The sequence below is a fragment of the Limulus polyphemus genome, unplaced genomic scaffold (genome assembly GCF_000517525.1).
Source record: "Limulus polyphemus unplaced genomic scaffold, Limulus_polyphemus-2.1.2 Scaffold801, whole genome shotgun sequence".
In the NCBI taxonomy this organism is placed as follows: Eukaryota; Metazoa; Arthropoda; class Merostomata; order Xiphosura; family Limulidae; genus Limulus; species Limulus polyphemus.
The window spans coordinates 14,244-30,278 of NW_013666411.1; the positions used below are offsets into that span (position 1 = coordinate 14,244).

Here is a 16,035-nt window from a genome sequence, read left to right on the forward strand (position 1 = left end):
CGATTGGGGTCGAAGCGGTTGTAGAGGTGAGAAATAACTGGCAACTCCTACTTGCAATGTCCACAGGCCAGCAGCAAGAAAAAATACACATTAAGGGAAAGGTGATATATAGTACATGGGGCTAAAAGTTTGATTGGATGCCAAGACAAAGCATGTAATACCACCTTAATATCCCAGTTAGGTAACTGAAAAGGCCTTTTGGGACGAAGGATGCAAAACGATTTGAGAAGTCCGGGATAGCACTGGGGACTCAAATAATTTCCTATGTTTAGAATACCAAAAAGTAGTTGATAAAGCTGCCTTATGTAAGGTGATAATAGACAGAGCTAGACCTTTGTTAAAAAACCAGGTCAAAAAACAAGATATGGTTGGCATATTTGGGTGAAACGGGTTCAATTTCCTCGTGAGACACCATTGGCAATAAGTGTGCCATTTCCATTGATAAATGACAATTGTGGGTCTACGGAGAGATTGAGACAAATACAAAGCAACTTTAGAAGTTAAACCCTGATGCCGTGTGAAGGACCGCATAATTTCCAATGCATGAAGTTTGAGCTTTGGAATGTCTGGATGTAGAATGTCGAATTGAGGTTGCCTCAACAGAGACGGCCCAAAATGAAGTGGCAGAGGTGGACACTCCTGAAGATATTGAGGAAGAGGAAACCATGGTTAGGCTGGCCAATCCAAGGCTATCAACAGCACTTGGCAAGGAGTGGATTGAACCATAGCCAGAACTCTGGGTAACAGACAAATTTGGAGGGGGGGTGCAATTCTGTCCAGTCTTGACTGAATGCATCTATTGCCAAAGCTCAATGATGAGGCACTGGGGACCAAAACACCTGTAGTTGAGGGTTCCAATGAGTGGCAAATGCATTGATCCTTGGAGTCCTGAACTGAGAATAAATCCACCAGAAAATCTCACAATATAGCATCCATTCCCTTGGGCCTAGACAGATGATCTGCTATTAAATTCACCACCCCCCAGAATATGACAAGCTAGGAGGCTGATATGATGAGAGTGAGCCCAGTAGAAAATATCCAAAGTTCAAAAACAAAGGTCCCGAAAACGCATGCCCACATCTCCAAAAGAGAGAGAGAACCATTCGTGCAGTAGGAGCCTGACTGCCTATTCCATAGCATAGAGCCAGATGGGTCTGCTGAGCATGACATAAATACGTGTAGAAAAAGACACCCAGATGGACAATGTATTGAGTCGGCATGAGAATGGATTTCTTAGCTCTGATATGAAAGCCAGCTTTGGTGGCTTCTGAAAAGAGAATCTGAGTGTGCCATTTTGCCAAGTAACAAGATGGTGCCAGAAGTAACCAGTCTTCCATATAATGATGTGTATACAGACCCAAAGAAAGAAGGTGATGAGAAAAAGTTTGTACAACATTTCCAAAAGTAGATCATGTCTTTGGGAATCTAAATATACGTCCTTCTGGTGGTGGCAAGCCAAAGCATACTGTTCTAACAAATGTGGGGGACAAGGCATAGCTATCTCTTCACATAACTGAGTGGTAAACCTCTCTGCATGAACAGCAATAACAGATGAAGGAGGAAAAACTAAGAATTCGTCCCCAAACCTTTCCACCATCAGGGAAGGAGTAGACTTAAAAGCAACTGGGAAAAGCCTCAGAATCTCACAAGGCTGATTGACTAACTGAAGAAATGGATCAGGAGGTGGCTGATCCAACTTGGCCTTGTGAGAAGTTAACCTAGTAAATGAAGGAGCTGGAAAAGTGAGTCTAAATTCTCTTCAGGATGCCTTGGATCATTGGCAAAAGCAGACTCAGAACCCCCTCGGAGAGACACCCCAAATATACATCTCCATCTCACAACGAATCAGGTCCCAGATAGCCTCGACTAAAAGTGACCCCCCCCTCCCAACCAGCAAGATATGCTAGATAACAGAGGTGGAATACAGGAGGTCTGATTAGCCTCCATGCTGGAAACAGTAACTCGTGAATTTGTGTCTGAAAACGATGTGTCAAAACAAAATGATTTTTTTTAGCTTTGTTAATATATTATTGAAAATAAATCAACTAGGAGACTTGAAAATCGCCCTCTAGGATATCAACTATCGCAGCACTTCTTTAGAGAAACCCATGTCTAAATGCTTTGGAGAAAAAGTGATAATATCTGATTACAGTACTAAGATAGAGGGTAAATTGACATGTGGAGAGTATCATGAGACAAATATCGCCAAGACCAATTGAGTGTGTATAAAAGACTGGAACTAGCGAGAAAAGGTCAGACCAATGCTTAAATGGGCAAAGAAAGAAACCCTGGAGGTCATGTAATAGCTATAAGTGTCAGTGGAGGTAAGTATGTTTTGAAATGAGGCTTTGCCAGTCTTATGCAAGGTTACAATAGCTTCTTAATCTTAAATCAAAAATTTCTATAATTAGAATCTTGAAAACTAATATTGTTTTCAACACAGATAAATTCAATTCATACCCTTCTTGCAGAAAGGAAACTAAAACAGTGTGCAATATTGTGAATGAGGTATAATCACCCTTAGACAGGGCTACATGTACAATAATATGGTGAATTTCCAGGGTAACATTCTACAATAATCAGTTATGAATACTGATGCACAATGACAATTATACTTAGTGTGTGTGAAAAGCTATTAATACTGGATATTACTATTCTGTATTAAATCCTAAATTGAAAATGAAAGAAACATGATAAAATAATTAAATAAAAACAGTAGAGGCTATTCTTTGATAGATAGTTTAAGCAGAGTATTGAGTTGAATGTGAAATTGGTGGCAACTGCCTATTAGAGAAAAACTCGTAGAAATACAATGGTGACTATCTACAACCTACTTATGTAGCTCAAATGTAGAGGACAACTTACAGCTGCATAAGTAGATTGTATAGTCACAAACATATTTATCCAAGTGTTTTTCTAATAGCTAGTTGCTGCCTATTTCACTGTCAACTGAAAGTAAAGAGGTTATTTCTAATATTAGTTCTTAATCTGGAAGGTTGTTGATTTAAAACTTAAGTTTTACATAGTAAACAAGAACGACTGCTATCACTTACATGTTTATTGTTTCCTATATAGTTGGTGCTTTTCTTACTGACTTGTTAACTTTGCAATTTGAGTTGTTTATGAGGAAGATGCAGTCAGTCTTTCAAGTTAAGTAATAACAGCAGTTCAGGTGAACCAGTACAATTGAATATTTCTGTACTAATTGACACACATGTTCATATTAATTTTGTAAGACTGAAGGTCACAAGTTTAAGATATGGCAAAACTGAAACACAACTCCAGTTAAGACAGTTTCTTGAATAACAGGGTGATAATATGCATCAGGTTAGGTATTAGCTTCAAAATTTAAGAAATTGAATTGAATTTTAGAAATCAGTGTTGGTAATAACAAAAATGGTTTCTTTATATAGCTTGGAGAAGTGTGAAAGTAGAAAATGAGTCGGTTTAGATGGACCAAATGGCCCTTCATTAGTCCTTAGGATGAAATATATTTTAGATGTATAGTCATAATTACTAAAAAATATATCCCCAAACTATATTTGTTCTTTCTACAATAGCAGTAAGATTAAGGTTCAGCCTTAATAAAAAAATTACACAAAATTTTTTTTAGAAATGGCAGGAAAAATTTGGAATGAATGCAGAAATATTTTACTAAAACTATATTTGATTTAAAACGCTTAAGCTATAAAGAGAGGTTCAAAGAACTGGACATGTTTATATAGAAAGCAGAACCTGAGGCAATTTCACAAAAATATTTAAGTTATTTAAAACTTGGAGAAAGTGCTTAAAGTAGGTTTATCTGAGTAATGCAATCATTACGTTAAAAATTATTGAAAAATAGGGTTAAAATAAAGTAATTACTCTGATATTTCAGGGTTTATTCAGTATCATCAGTCAACTGTAATAATTGAGATTATTTTTTAACTCTGTATTTGCCATTTTATAAATCTTTGAACTTGTTTTGCAAGATAAAATCAGTACTACAATCTTCGAAATTCAGCTTTAGAGTTTTTCTGACAGAATAATTTCTCTGTAAGAGCTATGAATCTCTGGACTGGATTGTTAAATGAATGTGTTTAAAACGATTTTAATCATTTATTGGGTATGGATTTACACTGTGCAACAAAAATCATTGTCTTACATTTACTATGTAATCACCTTTGCCACCAAAGGTGGACAGAGGTTATGTTTTCATCCCTGTGTGTTTGTCAGCAAGATTTCTCAAAAGGCTGAATGGATTTCGATAAAGGTTGATATACATTTGGACTTTGACTAAATTTAGAAATGATTAGTTTTTGGAAGGTCAAGGTCACAGTAAGGTCACAAAAATCCCCATCTGTTAATATGGATACTGAATTTTTCACAATACTGTTGCTTTATAACTCGATCAAAAATGATTGGAGTTTGATGAAACTTGGTAGACATATATTATTCCTCATTGTCCTACCCAAAATGGTCCATGTCTATTGATTATGTTAGATATAAATATACATTTTCATATATTTTGAGAGCCAAACATGATCAACCATTTGGGAAAATCCTTCTCATGAGTCAGTTTTGTGAGATTAACAATCTTTACACAATGCTGATATAAAGATTACTAATGTTAACAACCAAGAATAGCAGGTATGATAATTGATTTTATTTTCTATGGTAAGGCAGTGTTTACAGCAAGTAGCATTCAACAGGTTAATATATTTTGTTTGACATGTTATTCAGTAAGTTACATATTAATTCTGAATTCTCTTATTCAACATAATTCACAATGACTGATATCTCAATTACACTGGATTAATATTTTTGAAAATATTTAACTTTTTTTTTTTGTTTTTGGTGTTGACACAAAAGTTTTCTTCCTAAACATGTATTTTGCAAGCATGTACTAAATAAATTCCTTGGAATTAGATATTTTTCTCCAACCTTATTTTTTCTCCTTGAACCATGATCATGAAATGATTGCACATTTTCTGATAAGTTCAAGTATCTTCATTAACTTTAAAGAACTGCCAAAAAGTTAGTTTTTAATTTTTAATAGTGCATTTTCTGTGATTATTCAAACAGTTAGACACACAAAAATGCTGATTTTAAAACTGAAGTAATGAATAAGCATTATTCAATTTCTTGCATACTTGTGATTAGACATAGCAGATCTCAAAGGACCCAGAGTTGTATATTAGTATTACTATACGTTAGAATCGTTTATTTTTGAGATACATTGTCTCTCACTCAAGTTGTATTAAACCATCCTCAAGCATTAAATGCAGTAATGGTGGGCAAAACCATAGTCACCTCTCAAAGATCTTTAATTTTATGAGGCTTTACTAATTAGGTTACAGTTACACCCACATACATATACTGTAAATAACTGAACTGTACGTTTTGGAGATTGAGGTGAGGGCAGAGAGGATGATCTTGTTGAATTTAGCTAATCTCCTGGCTTTGCGTTTTCTCATGATAATTTTGTTGTTATTTAACTTGAAGTTGAAGCTTGTCGAATTCTTCAGAAGATTGTGGTAATGAACAAGTGCGAAATAGTGTTTCTATCGTTACTTCAAGTTCAATAAGTATGGCAGTATGGTACAATGGCAGTGGTAGTTTCTAATAGTGATATTGATAGTATTACTTGGGCTAGGTAAGAAGAATTAAATTGATAAATTAAACTATTGTAATATTACTATAGGCTATGCAGGTACGATTAATAATACATAAAAGTAAAACGACGAAAAAGGAAAAAACATCAAGTTAAACTCACCTTTTGTAGGCCTAATTTCTTATAAATAATGAATGCTCATGTTGAACAATTGCGTCTTACACAAATAGAGTTACAACCCCCTTAAAATAATTAAGACATTGCACCAACCTTACAGATATTCACGGACACATATTATTATTAACGGTATAATGCTACATTCTCGCTAACAGGACGTGACGTTAGACATTCTTATACTTTAAAGATGGCGCCACAAACAAAGGATACGACGAGTGTTGTGTGTGTATGGTAAGCAATTTAAATTTTTTTCTTTATTTGTTTATATTTACAAAAAACAAGGGGAGTATTTAATTTTTGAGAGATAACTTATGCTGTAACTTCTCACTTTCATTTTCTGGACTATACGTATATACTCTTGACAACAACAGTTTATTTCAAGATATTTAAAAATAGATTTTGACATAGTACTGGTTTTTAAATTTTAGTATTAATTACTACCACTAACTGTAATGGTAGTACTTGTACTATATAACTTGTATTACTGTTACAATATTTGTAAACACAAGCATTTGAAATTTTATTAAAATAATTTTTCAGTTAGAGGATTTATACAAGTAGTTCTTTATTTAAGGAGGTGTTTTAAATGCTCAGTTTCAAATCTGACATGTATTATGAATTTTATATAAATATAAATTCTTAATGACTATATTTACTGCTTTTATGTAGTAGTATGTAAAACTTGTCTGATATTACTAATAATTAGCATGATCCACCAGCTAAGGCATATTTACATCCTAAGTTTTGTGGAAGAACATTTTAGAACCAGTGGATTTCTTATTAAGAATAAAGTTATTTTACTACACAGAACATCATTTAATGTTTTTTTCTAAAATTATTATCTTACTTTAGAACAAAGTGTAGTTAATAAATAACTTTTAAGCATGGATAATTTTTTTTTCATTAGCAATACCATTGAAAAATGAAGATAACTATATGTATGGCTTATGTTTTAGGCATTGGTCTTAGTGAGTGGATTTTATGCAATACCAGAAATGTAATTTTTATTTAAATATTGCCTGCACTGGAGGCATTGTGAAAGTTATAGATGGATTTTTATTTTAGTATAATCTTATATTTTTACTGATTGAGGAAGCCCAAATTAAGTTAGAAGTAAGTGCAGGTCTTTTATAATAAACAATACATACTCTTTTTTTTTGTTTCTAGTGCCATAGACAGAATTGGTTGATGGGATCACAAATAAATTCTCTCTAGGACAGGTTTAGTCATTTGTTAGATTTAAAAAAAAAATCATAGAATTTAAAACTGCCTCATATGAACACTGTGGCTAAGAGATGTTATGTGACTGCAGTTAAATATTTTTTTTCTAAATTTCTATTAAATTTTCAAATTTTTCTTCTAGTGTTTTTCCTAGGTTCTGAAATAAAAGAGAAGACAGGCAAAAAGGTGAGATAATTATATAAGTTATGCTTGTCTAATGGCACTCCCATATTTAATTCATCACCTATTTCGACGAAAGAGGTTCTGTGGATTAATCATTGTTGTTGGATTAATGTTTCTAGTATACCAGGTTTGGCTGAGTATTGAGCTGTCAAGGCGAAGGCATCAAGTTTTAAAATTTCAAAATACTGGAAGCACTAAACCATACCAAAAAGCTGATGCTATTATTGATGTAATTGATAGTGGCTTTCTAATTGGACAGAAGAAATACCACAAACCAAGTTTTGAACTCCAAGACTCCCAGTCATCTCCTCACTCTGTGGAGTTTAAAAAGAAATATAGTAAAGACCTGAATCAGGCTCAGCATTTAAATAAAATGGACATTCCATTTGTTCTGGGTGTAATGGCCAGCAAGCAAAAGTTGTACTTACCAAATCAACAAGGAATGTTTCAGTGTATCAAGGACAAGACCCAGATTCCTCTTGACCAGATTAATGATGATTTTTGTGATTGTTTAGATGGTTCAGATGAACCAGGCACTTCAGCTTGTTTAAATGGCAGGTTAGTTACAAACCAGTTTTTGTTTACAAAAATCCATTTAATTTCAAGAGATAAACACAAATCTTTGCAAAAAAATTATGTTTTGGTAGTAAATTGCATAGATTTATAATGTAAAATATCTGTAGATGTATTTACAAAATATTTAATTGTAAAGTAAGATCGTAAGTTCAGTAGTTCTGTAATTTTTAGTAATTATGGCAGAAACTTTAGAAAAGCCTAATTTTATGCTGAACAAAGTAATATGCATAATCTAAGTTATTAAGCCATAGTTAATTCTAAAGAATTAGTTTCCACTTTAAGGATCAAAAATTAAACTTGATTAAAGCTGTTTTATGGTAGTTTTGTGTAATTTTTATGGTAGTTGGTAACATTTAAAAACATATTTATTACTGTGGAACATCAACAGGCCTTTAGGCCCATCAAGGATGTCCTGACTTCCAGCCTCTCTCAACAAACATAAAAATTAGTAAATAAATTTGGCTAGGACTCTACAAATACTCAGCTCTTTTCATAAACTTCTCTAATGTTTCAGCCTCTACCACTCTAGATTGGTAATTTTTTCCATAGTTTTACCACCATATTGAAGAAATAAAATTTTCAACTGAAGATGTATGTGCCTTTTCTAAGTTTCAGTTTTATGACCCCAGTTCTACTCCTTACAAAAAATTTAAATTTCAAACTTTGTAGTATATATATATATTTTTTTTTTATTTTTATATGCTAAAAATTGGAAATGATTATCACACCATAGGGCTGATCTTGACAATATATCTTATTTGATTTCTAAATTATTTACAAAAATAATGGAGGAATCTATTGTGAAATGAAAGGAACATGAGTTCTATTCAGGAACTTTTCTAGAAAAAATAAATACAATTGACTACCTAGAGTTTGGGTAAATAACAGTATTACAAGGTAAGCAAATTGGATAAACAATTGTGTTGTTTTCCATTATACAAAGCATTTGTAAGGAATACGACTTACAGTTTTTAATATTCCTTTTTTAAGAAGCAGTCTCAGGTCAATTGTACATGTATAGACAGGTGTAAAATCTTCCACTCTACAGTAACAGGTTTTGGTTATAAAAATTTGTAACTCTTTCAATCTGCAATAAAGGTCTTGATTCCAGCATATTTGGAATTCACACTCTTCATCCAAGTGTCTTGTTTCCAATATTTTAAGATTTTCTAATCTATAAGGAAAGAGTTGTTATTTTGGACATTTTAAGATCTCCACTTTAAAGTAAAGGTCCTCTTATTTCTAACATTTTTTTAATCTCTATTCAACAATTTTAGACTACAAAAGTAATTTTATGAGGTCAATTTTCTTCTTCTATCAACACTTATAGATATTCATTGTTTTATGGTAATTAGAAGTGCCATTTTTTCTATTTTCTGCTTTATTAAATAGATGCACATATTTAATCTATTCCTTATTCTATGAATACATTAATCTTGTTTAATTTCTGTAGGTTTTATTGCACTTTCCAACCTAAGCATCATGAAGGACCCATTTTTATTGTGTCTAGCAGAGTTAATGATGGAATATGTGATTGTTGTGATGGGAGCGATGAGTGGCTTATGAAACAGCCTCCATCCCATGTCCAAATTTCAGGTGACTGTTTGATAGCTTTTATATTAAAAGTGAATTGAGTTTTATTATCTAACTTACTTGCATCTGAATTAAATTTACCTCAAATTATTCTGTGCTTTAGAGAAACCAAGTGCAAATTTCTAAGCCTCTTTCCATAGCTTTAAAAAGACTTAAACAAAAAATCATTCTGTTAGCCTATTCCTGCACTGTTTCCAACATGTTGACATCCTTCCGGTATTAAGGAAACCCAAATTGACACAGTACACCAAATGATGCATTGCTAGATTCTTGTACAAAACCATAATAGCCTTCCTGTTCTCAAATTTAGTTTTTCAGTTAGCTTGATCAAACTAACAAAACAATCCAAGCTTTATTATCATTCTTTTCTTTTAGATTAGTCACCCAATCTTTTTTTCTCAAAATGCCTTGCAATTTATGAAATTATCTTTCATAAGAGCTGTATATGAGTCTTATTAACTCAACAATTAGTTTCAATATCAAAGATAATTTCAATGCTATTGTAAAACTAAATTTTTAACTATATCTTCTTAAATAATAAGAAAAAGATATAAGAGCAGCACTCTTCCTTATAAGGTCTCAACAAAATTTTTAGCTTCATGTGATGATGGTAGATTTACCTAATCACTTTCCTTAACATTACAGTTCTTTAGGAGTCCATGGGTTTACACTCATGGGTAAAACACTATGCATGGAGTGGTGAATCTCTGAACTGAGAAGTACCCAATGATACCTGAGGTTGAGCAGGACTGTATAATGAGTTGCCATGAGCAAATTGTCACCATGATGCCCCGGACCAGGGATTGATTACTCATCTCAGTGTCTGGTTTCCTGAGTATGCCTATCACTCCGCACCTCTGACCTTGGCAGCATCTCATCCAGTAATTGGCCAAGAACCTATAAGGGAGAAGCTTTAGTCAACACTACAAGAATGTTTCTGTTAGTGAAGCAAAGCAGATTTAACCCTCAATGTTCAAAGGTGTGACATAAGAAGAAGACTTGGACCATTTCTTTTTGTGTTTCAGGCAAGTAGCAGCCTGGAATAGCTGGACTCAGGAACAGGCAGTCAAATGCCTGATTCTGAGCCTGGACACCATCGAGCATCTGGGCAAGGATGCCATCTCAAGTCATACTGTCTCACCTGACAAGAGCTTAATACACTTATTGATGAGTAGTTGTTGGAGTTAGGAGCTAAAAACAGTTCTGATCATCAGACAAAACATCAAAGTTTACCTCCAAATCAATATACTTGTGGGACTAATTGAGTTCAAAAGTTAGGTCAATCCTGGGGTCGAGCATCCAATGCTTGAAAGGAAGTGGCAATTATTGCTTTCCAAGTTATCAAGTGATCTATACAAACAATGTATGCATTACATTTGTGTGACTTCCACTTCTTTATCCATTTAGGTTGGTCAGGCAGTCAAAAGATTGCTGATTGAAAGGGTGTCATGACCATTTCTTTTCAAATGACCCATTGAGTTATATTGTAAGGCACAATGTATGCACTTTGTAGTAGTGTTACCACTCAACCAAAATTTAGGGTGATTATGGGGTCAATTACTTGATTACTGGAAAGAAGTGGTAATCTGAGCTGTCGGATAGTAATGTCCAGCACAATGTATGGACTACATTTTTTGACTGTTAGTCGATTATCATAAGCTAGGATGGTTAGATAGTCAAAATTGATCCTTTTTAAATAAGAAGTCAACAATATTAAAAGAAAATTATCCCAACCCCTTAACCAAAACATGTGAAAAAATATGAAATATAATATTCAGAAATGAAATGATTGTTTATTTTCCAGAACAAACAAAATTATATTCAAGAAGAGATAAAAATAACTAAACTTATAATTTGACACAGGATGATCTTGAGCATTTTCTTGGAATTTTGGTTTTCTTTAGATAACATTTTGTTACATCAGAAAGAAATTACTGGAGTGACCAATCTGAATTGAAAGCTTCTTTTGTTTCAGAACTAATGAGCAGAGACAAGTTTTTAAACATAAAGAAATACTTTCATACAACTGATAAACAGAACCTTAAAAAGGAAACAAAATACCCAAAGTGTAATTTCTCTGTCAGAGATTCAATGAAAATATTGTTCAGTGGGGAATATTTCATGGAAAGCTCAGCATTGATAAATCAATAGTACCATATTTTGGAAAACAGTGCCAAAATGTTCAACAAAGGCAAGCTGATACACTTTGGCTATAAAACTTGGGCACTATATGGGGAGGATGGTTACCAATACAAATTAAAAATTTACTCCAGAAAAGATCAAAGTGCAAGAACTAAAATCTATTTGGGCAAAGAGTTGTTACAGAAATGTTAGATGCAGTAGGGATAGGGAAAAAAATTATTCACTAAAACATCATGAGGTACACTTTGACAACTTCTTTACAGGTACAAAACTTTTCAAATCCATTGTGGAAAAGGGGTATAAAGCAATTGGAACTATTTATGAAAATAGAACAGAAGGAGAAATAAATGTCATGAACTCTAACAAGGAACTAAAGAAAGGTCATAGCATTTTTTACTTTGGCTGAAGTGGGGAACTTATGTGTGTAAGTGGAATGACAATTTAATTTTAAATGTTGCTAGTAATTCCTACACACATGAACCACTTCATACTGCACAAAGACAAGCTAGAGGAGGAAGCAGGTTAGAAATAAAACAGCATAATTTGATTCTTCTTTATAATAAGGAAATAGGAGGAGTATATTTGGTGGATCACCTTCTAGCTACATATAAACCATTGCAGGAGCAGGATGTAGAGTTTCTTCTACCTATTCATGTCACTGCCTGTGTCCCCCATTGTTGGGTCCACAGGCTTAATATACCATTATCACTCATAAAACTGACCCCTTTTTTCCAATTTGAAGTGTGTTATGGGCAAAGAGGTATCCTGTTGAGAAGAATTCCCTTTAGGTTCATTCTTTTTATAAGTCTAGTCTGCTCGACTCATCTTCCTTGAATCCAGTTCTCTGGATTATTTTCTGGCTCTGAATTCTACTCCAGCTCTGCTTGGGTGCATATTTCTAATCTAAATTATTATCTTCCTACCATATAGCTTGTAGTTTTATATCTTTGGTTTCTTTTCATGTTTATTGGTTCCCACCCTTATACAATGTAATTATTCCAGCTTTAATTATTTCAAATAAGTCTATCTGATTTTAATTTAAAATTTCTTGAATTAAAATCGATTTTAAACAGGTACTTTATCCTGAAATACTCTTCCTCACACCTTCCCACAACTGAATTCTCATCTAAGTTATGGCAGGAAAACAGCTTATGTAAGATCACTGATGCTTGCACACTAAGTTGTGCAAGGTTGGAGAATTTTGGATAAGTGAATGAAATACGTAAAGGACATGCAAAATTTTTTAGTCACATTGATTAAACTCAACAAGGAAAGGTAAGTGCTTTTTTGAAATTGATTTTAATCCTAAAATTTAGTTTGGTTGTTTTGGTGGATGGAGGGATATTCTTATAGGCTCAAGTGACCTTTCTGTATACCATGGTCTTTTATGTTTGTAGTAGGTATTGATATATGATATTTGGTTTTACTTTTTATAAACATCTTTGAGTCACTTGATGTACTGAAAGTTTGCAAGATAAACCAAGGATTATTTATGCTTATAAATGAATAAGGAACCAGATTATTAGTAAAAATGTACAATCAATAGTAACATACTGACATAGATGTAAATGATTTTCAAGTACAGCTAAAAACTGATTAAAACTGTATTTCAGAGGCTAACCAAGTCCATCTGGGAGTGGACCAAGTTCCATGTCATAACCGTTGTCCCAGCATTTAAAGTGAATAATTAAATGAAGAATGGTTTATTTATAGGAGTTTCTATCTGCAGCTGCCAAAAGCACTTACATTCAAATCAGGAAGCACAAAACTAGTCATGATTAGACAGCAGGTACAAGGTGCTACTCACAAAGTATCTTTTTCAAAGAAGCATGAGCTTGTTTTTGATGTCCCACTTTTGATGGCTTAAAACATTATCTATGAATTTGTAATCATTTCAAAATTGGGAATACATCTGGCTTGTGATTCTCATTTTTAATCTTTACTGCATCTTTACATTTGCTATAAAGAAAGGTTTAAGTTAATGTAAGTAACTTATCCTTAATAAATATATTTACAATATTGTATGTAACATGATGAGATTGGTATTATTTTGTTGTGCAAATTACAATCAAATAGAAAATTTTATCTTAAAAAGGTGCCAACTGAAGGTTTTATTGACCACTAATTTTAAAATTGGCACCATAAGGACAAAGATGATCTGACAGGACAGAAGAGTGGAATGCAGAAAAGTAAAGTTCTAAAAGCTCCCAAAGTTTTGAATATGCATTTTTTAAAATTTCATGTTAGATTTCTTTTTCTACAACAAATGTTCCATGCTGACACCTTTTAGTATATTTATAAGTGACTTAATACTGCTGCATTTCTGATAATCAGACAGTACACTTTATGCATTGAAATAATGATGGTCTGGGGTTATAGACTATAAGGGAAGTGTATGTAGAGTTTTATTTTTACTTTGAGCAGCTTTGGAAATTGTACATCACCTGAGCAAATAAAGTAATGCACAATATGTGATACAAAGAAGAATTTCTATTTTTTTTTGTTTGAAAGAATTGTGTATAAATTATGATTATTGTATTTGTTGTTCCATACCTCAGTTTAACAGTTTGGAACTTCTTTAGAATTGTAATTCAATTTTAATTGATACTGATATTTAACATTGATGGACTTTTTAAGTTGCAGGTCATAACAGGTGTATATGTGTCTGTATATATATATATATATGTATAAAACTTGGAAGATAAGATAGATATACATGTATCTTCAAGAGAATGAAATAATCATTGACTTATTCTTACTTGTATTCTTCCATTTTAACAAATGTTTTTTTACCAGACATAACAATCAGTCAAACTGAAAATAACAATGCATTAGATGCAGTTTAAGTCAAATACAAGAATAGCAATTTACAGCATTAATGAAAATTTATGAGAGTTTAGCTTCATCACTAGTTTAGTTTGGTATTTAAACAAAAATCTATTCTTATGGGTGCCAAGAACAGCTTAAAAAACATTCATCTGTGTTCCAAAGGTGTATGCTATTTTAATAAGACATTTAACAGTTGTAACTACTTTGTTTTATATGTGAGCTTATAACACTAAAATTTGGGGTTCAATTCTCTACAGTGGAAACAACACAGATAATTCATTGTGTAGCTTTGTACTTAACAACAAACAGAAATGTGGGCTTATTTTTAAAGATTGCCAATAAGGGTAATAACTTTCATACGTGTAGTATAAATATATAAAGGTCCTTCTCCTAGTCCATACTGCTGTAGACTCTAAATACATTGTCCTGTGAATATTGTCACAAAAAAATACTTATGCTAATATTTAATTAAAAACGAGTTTCTAGTGAAAAACTAAATTATAAAATTACCATAACTCTTTTATTTATTTTATAATGTGCTTTGACCCATTACATAAAAATATCAAGTTCTGGGGAAAAAACAACAGTGAAAACTGTTTTCATTGTAAAACCAAAAAAGAAAAAATAAGGTAGGTTTGAATTAGAATAAATTTCTTATTAAAATTGTATTCTCAAATGTATTTTTTGTTGAAGATTACACTTTTAAACTTGAAAGGAAATTGAATATTCTGTAATACATATTTCATGTTGCCAACCTTTATTTATTTTTACTATAACTGTATTACTACATAACTTATCACTGTCTGCCAAACTATCCATATTTTGCTAACCACAGGAAGTGCCTCTTAAGCTTTTCAAAGTATAAAACTCTTGTACAGTTTGATAAATTAGCAAAAAATGTGATGTTATATTCTGCTGTGCACAGAGCTATTTTAATCCATAAATTGAAGATTTTTATAAATACACTTAGTAACTTTTGTGTATGATAAAGAAAGTTTCTGTAAAATATATGTATATTTTAAGTTTTGTTTGTCTTTCAGTAAAACTTTTCTGAAAATACCGATTTTCTTGAATGTTTTTAACAATCACCTCAGTGTCAGTTATTAGCATAAAAATCATAGAAAATGTTTGCAACGTTGTAAGTCTTTAAACAAGCATAGTCTGGACTCTTAGATCTGAACAGTTTAATATAACCACGAATTATTAGTGCTGTATGGTAACTATTTATTTTGAACTATTAGAATGAAATGTAACTAATTCTAAAGAATTAGTGCTGAATTTTCATTCTGAGCAGATCACATAGCAATCACTTTATTCCTTTTTTTCCAACTACCAATTAAAGTATTCTGTCTGGCTTAAATTGTACATTGTTACAGCCAATACATTTTTTAAAAAATGAACTTACGTGAAAAGTAAATTTTAGTTTATTTCCATCCATTTTCAAAATCAGTTTACTGAAACAAGTTTTAAAACTGCACAAAACTCTGTAGACGAGACATTTCGCAATGGCTGTGGCCATGAAAATAACTTTGTAGCATATGAAATTAACATCAGCCATTTGTGGTATATAATGTCAAATAATTAAGATTTCATTACATTAAGGGATATAATTGCCTCTAACTTATATTTTTATAGCTTAGCTTAAATGTAAAGAAATTGATATAATTTAAAATTGAAAGACTTAAATATGAGTTATAGTGTAAAGAACATAATCAATACAT

The 16,035-nt window shown here is 32.3% G+C and overlaps 1 protein-coding gene across 1 annotated transcript; it reads left to right on the forward strand.

Moving 5' to 3' along the window:
• The first annotated feature begins 1,309 nt into the window (after positions 1-1,309).
• Positions 1,310-14,342, forward strand: LOC106460591. Its single transcript, XM_022387340.1, has 5 exons — positions 1,310-1,383; positions 7,161-7,177; positions 7,294-7,732; positions 9,204-9,346; positions 13,099-14,342. The coding sequence occupies exons 1-5, from the start codon at positions 1,310-1,312 to the stop codon at positions 13,161-13,163; spliced, it is 738 nt and encodes a 245-aa protein (XP_022243048.1). The 3' UTR covers positions 13,164-14,342.
• Positions 14,343-16,035: the final 1,693 nt, after the last annotated feature.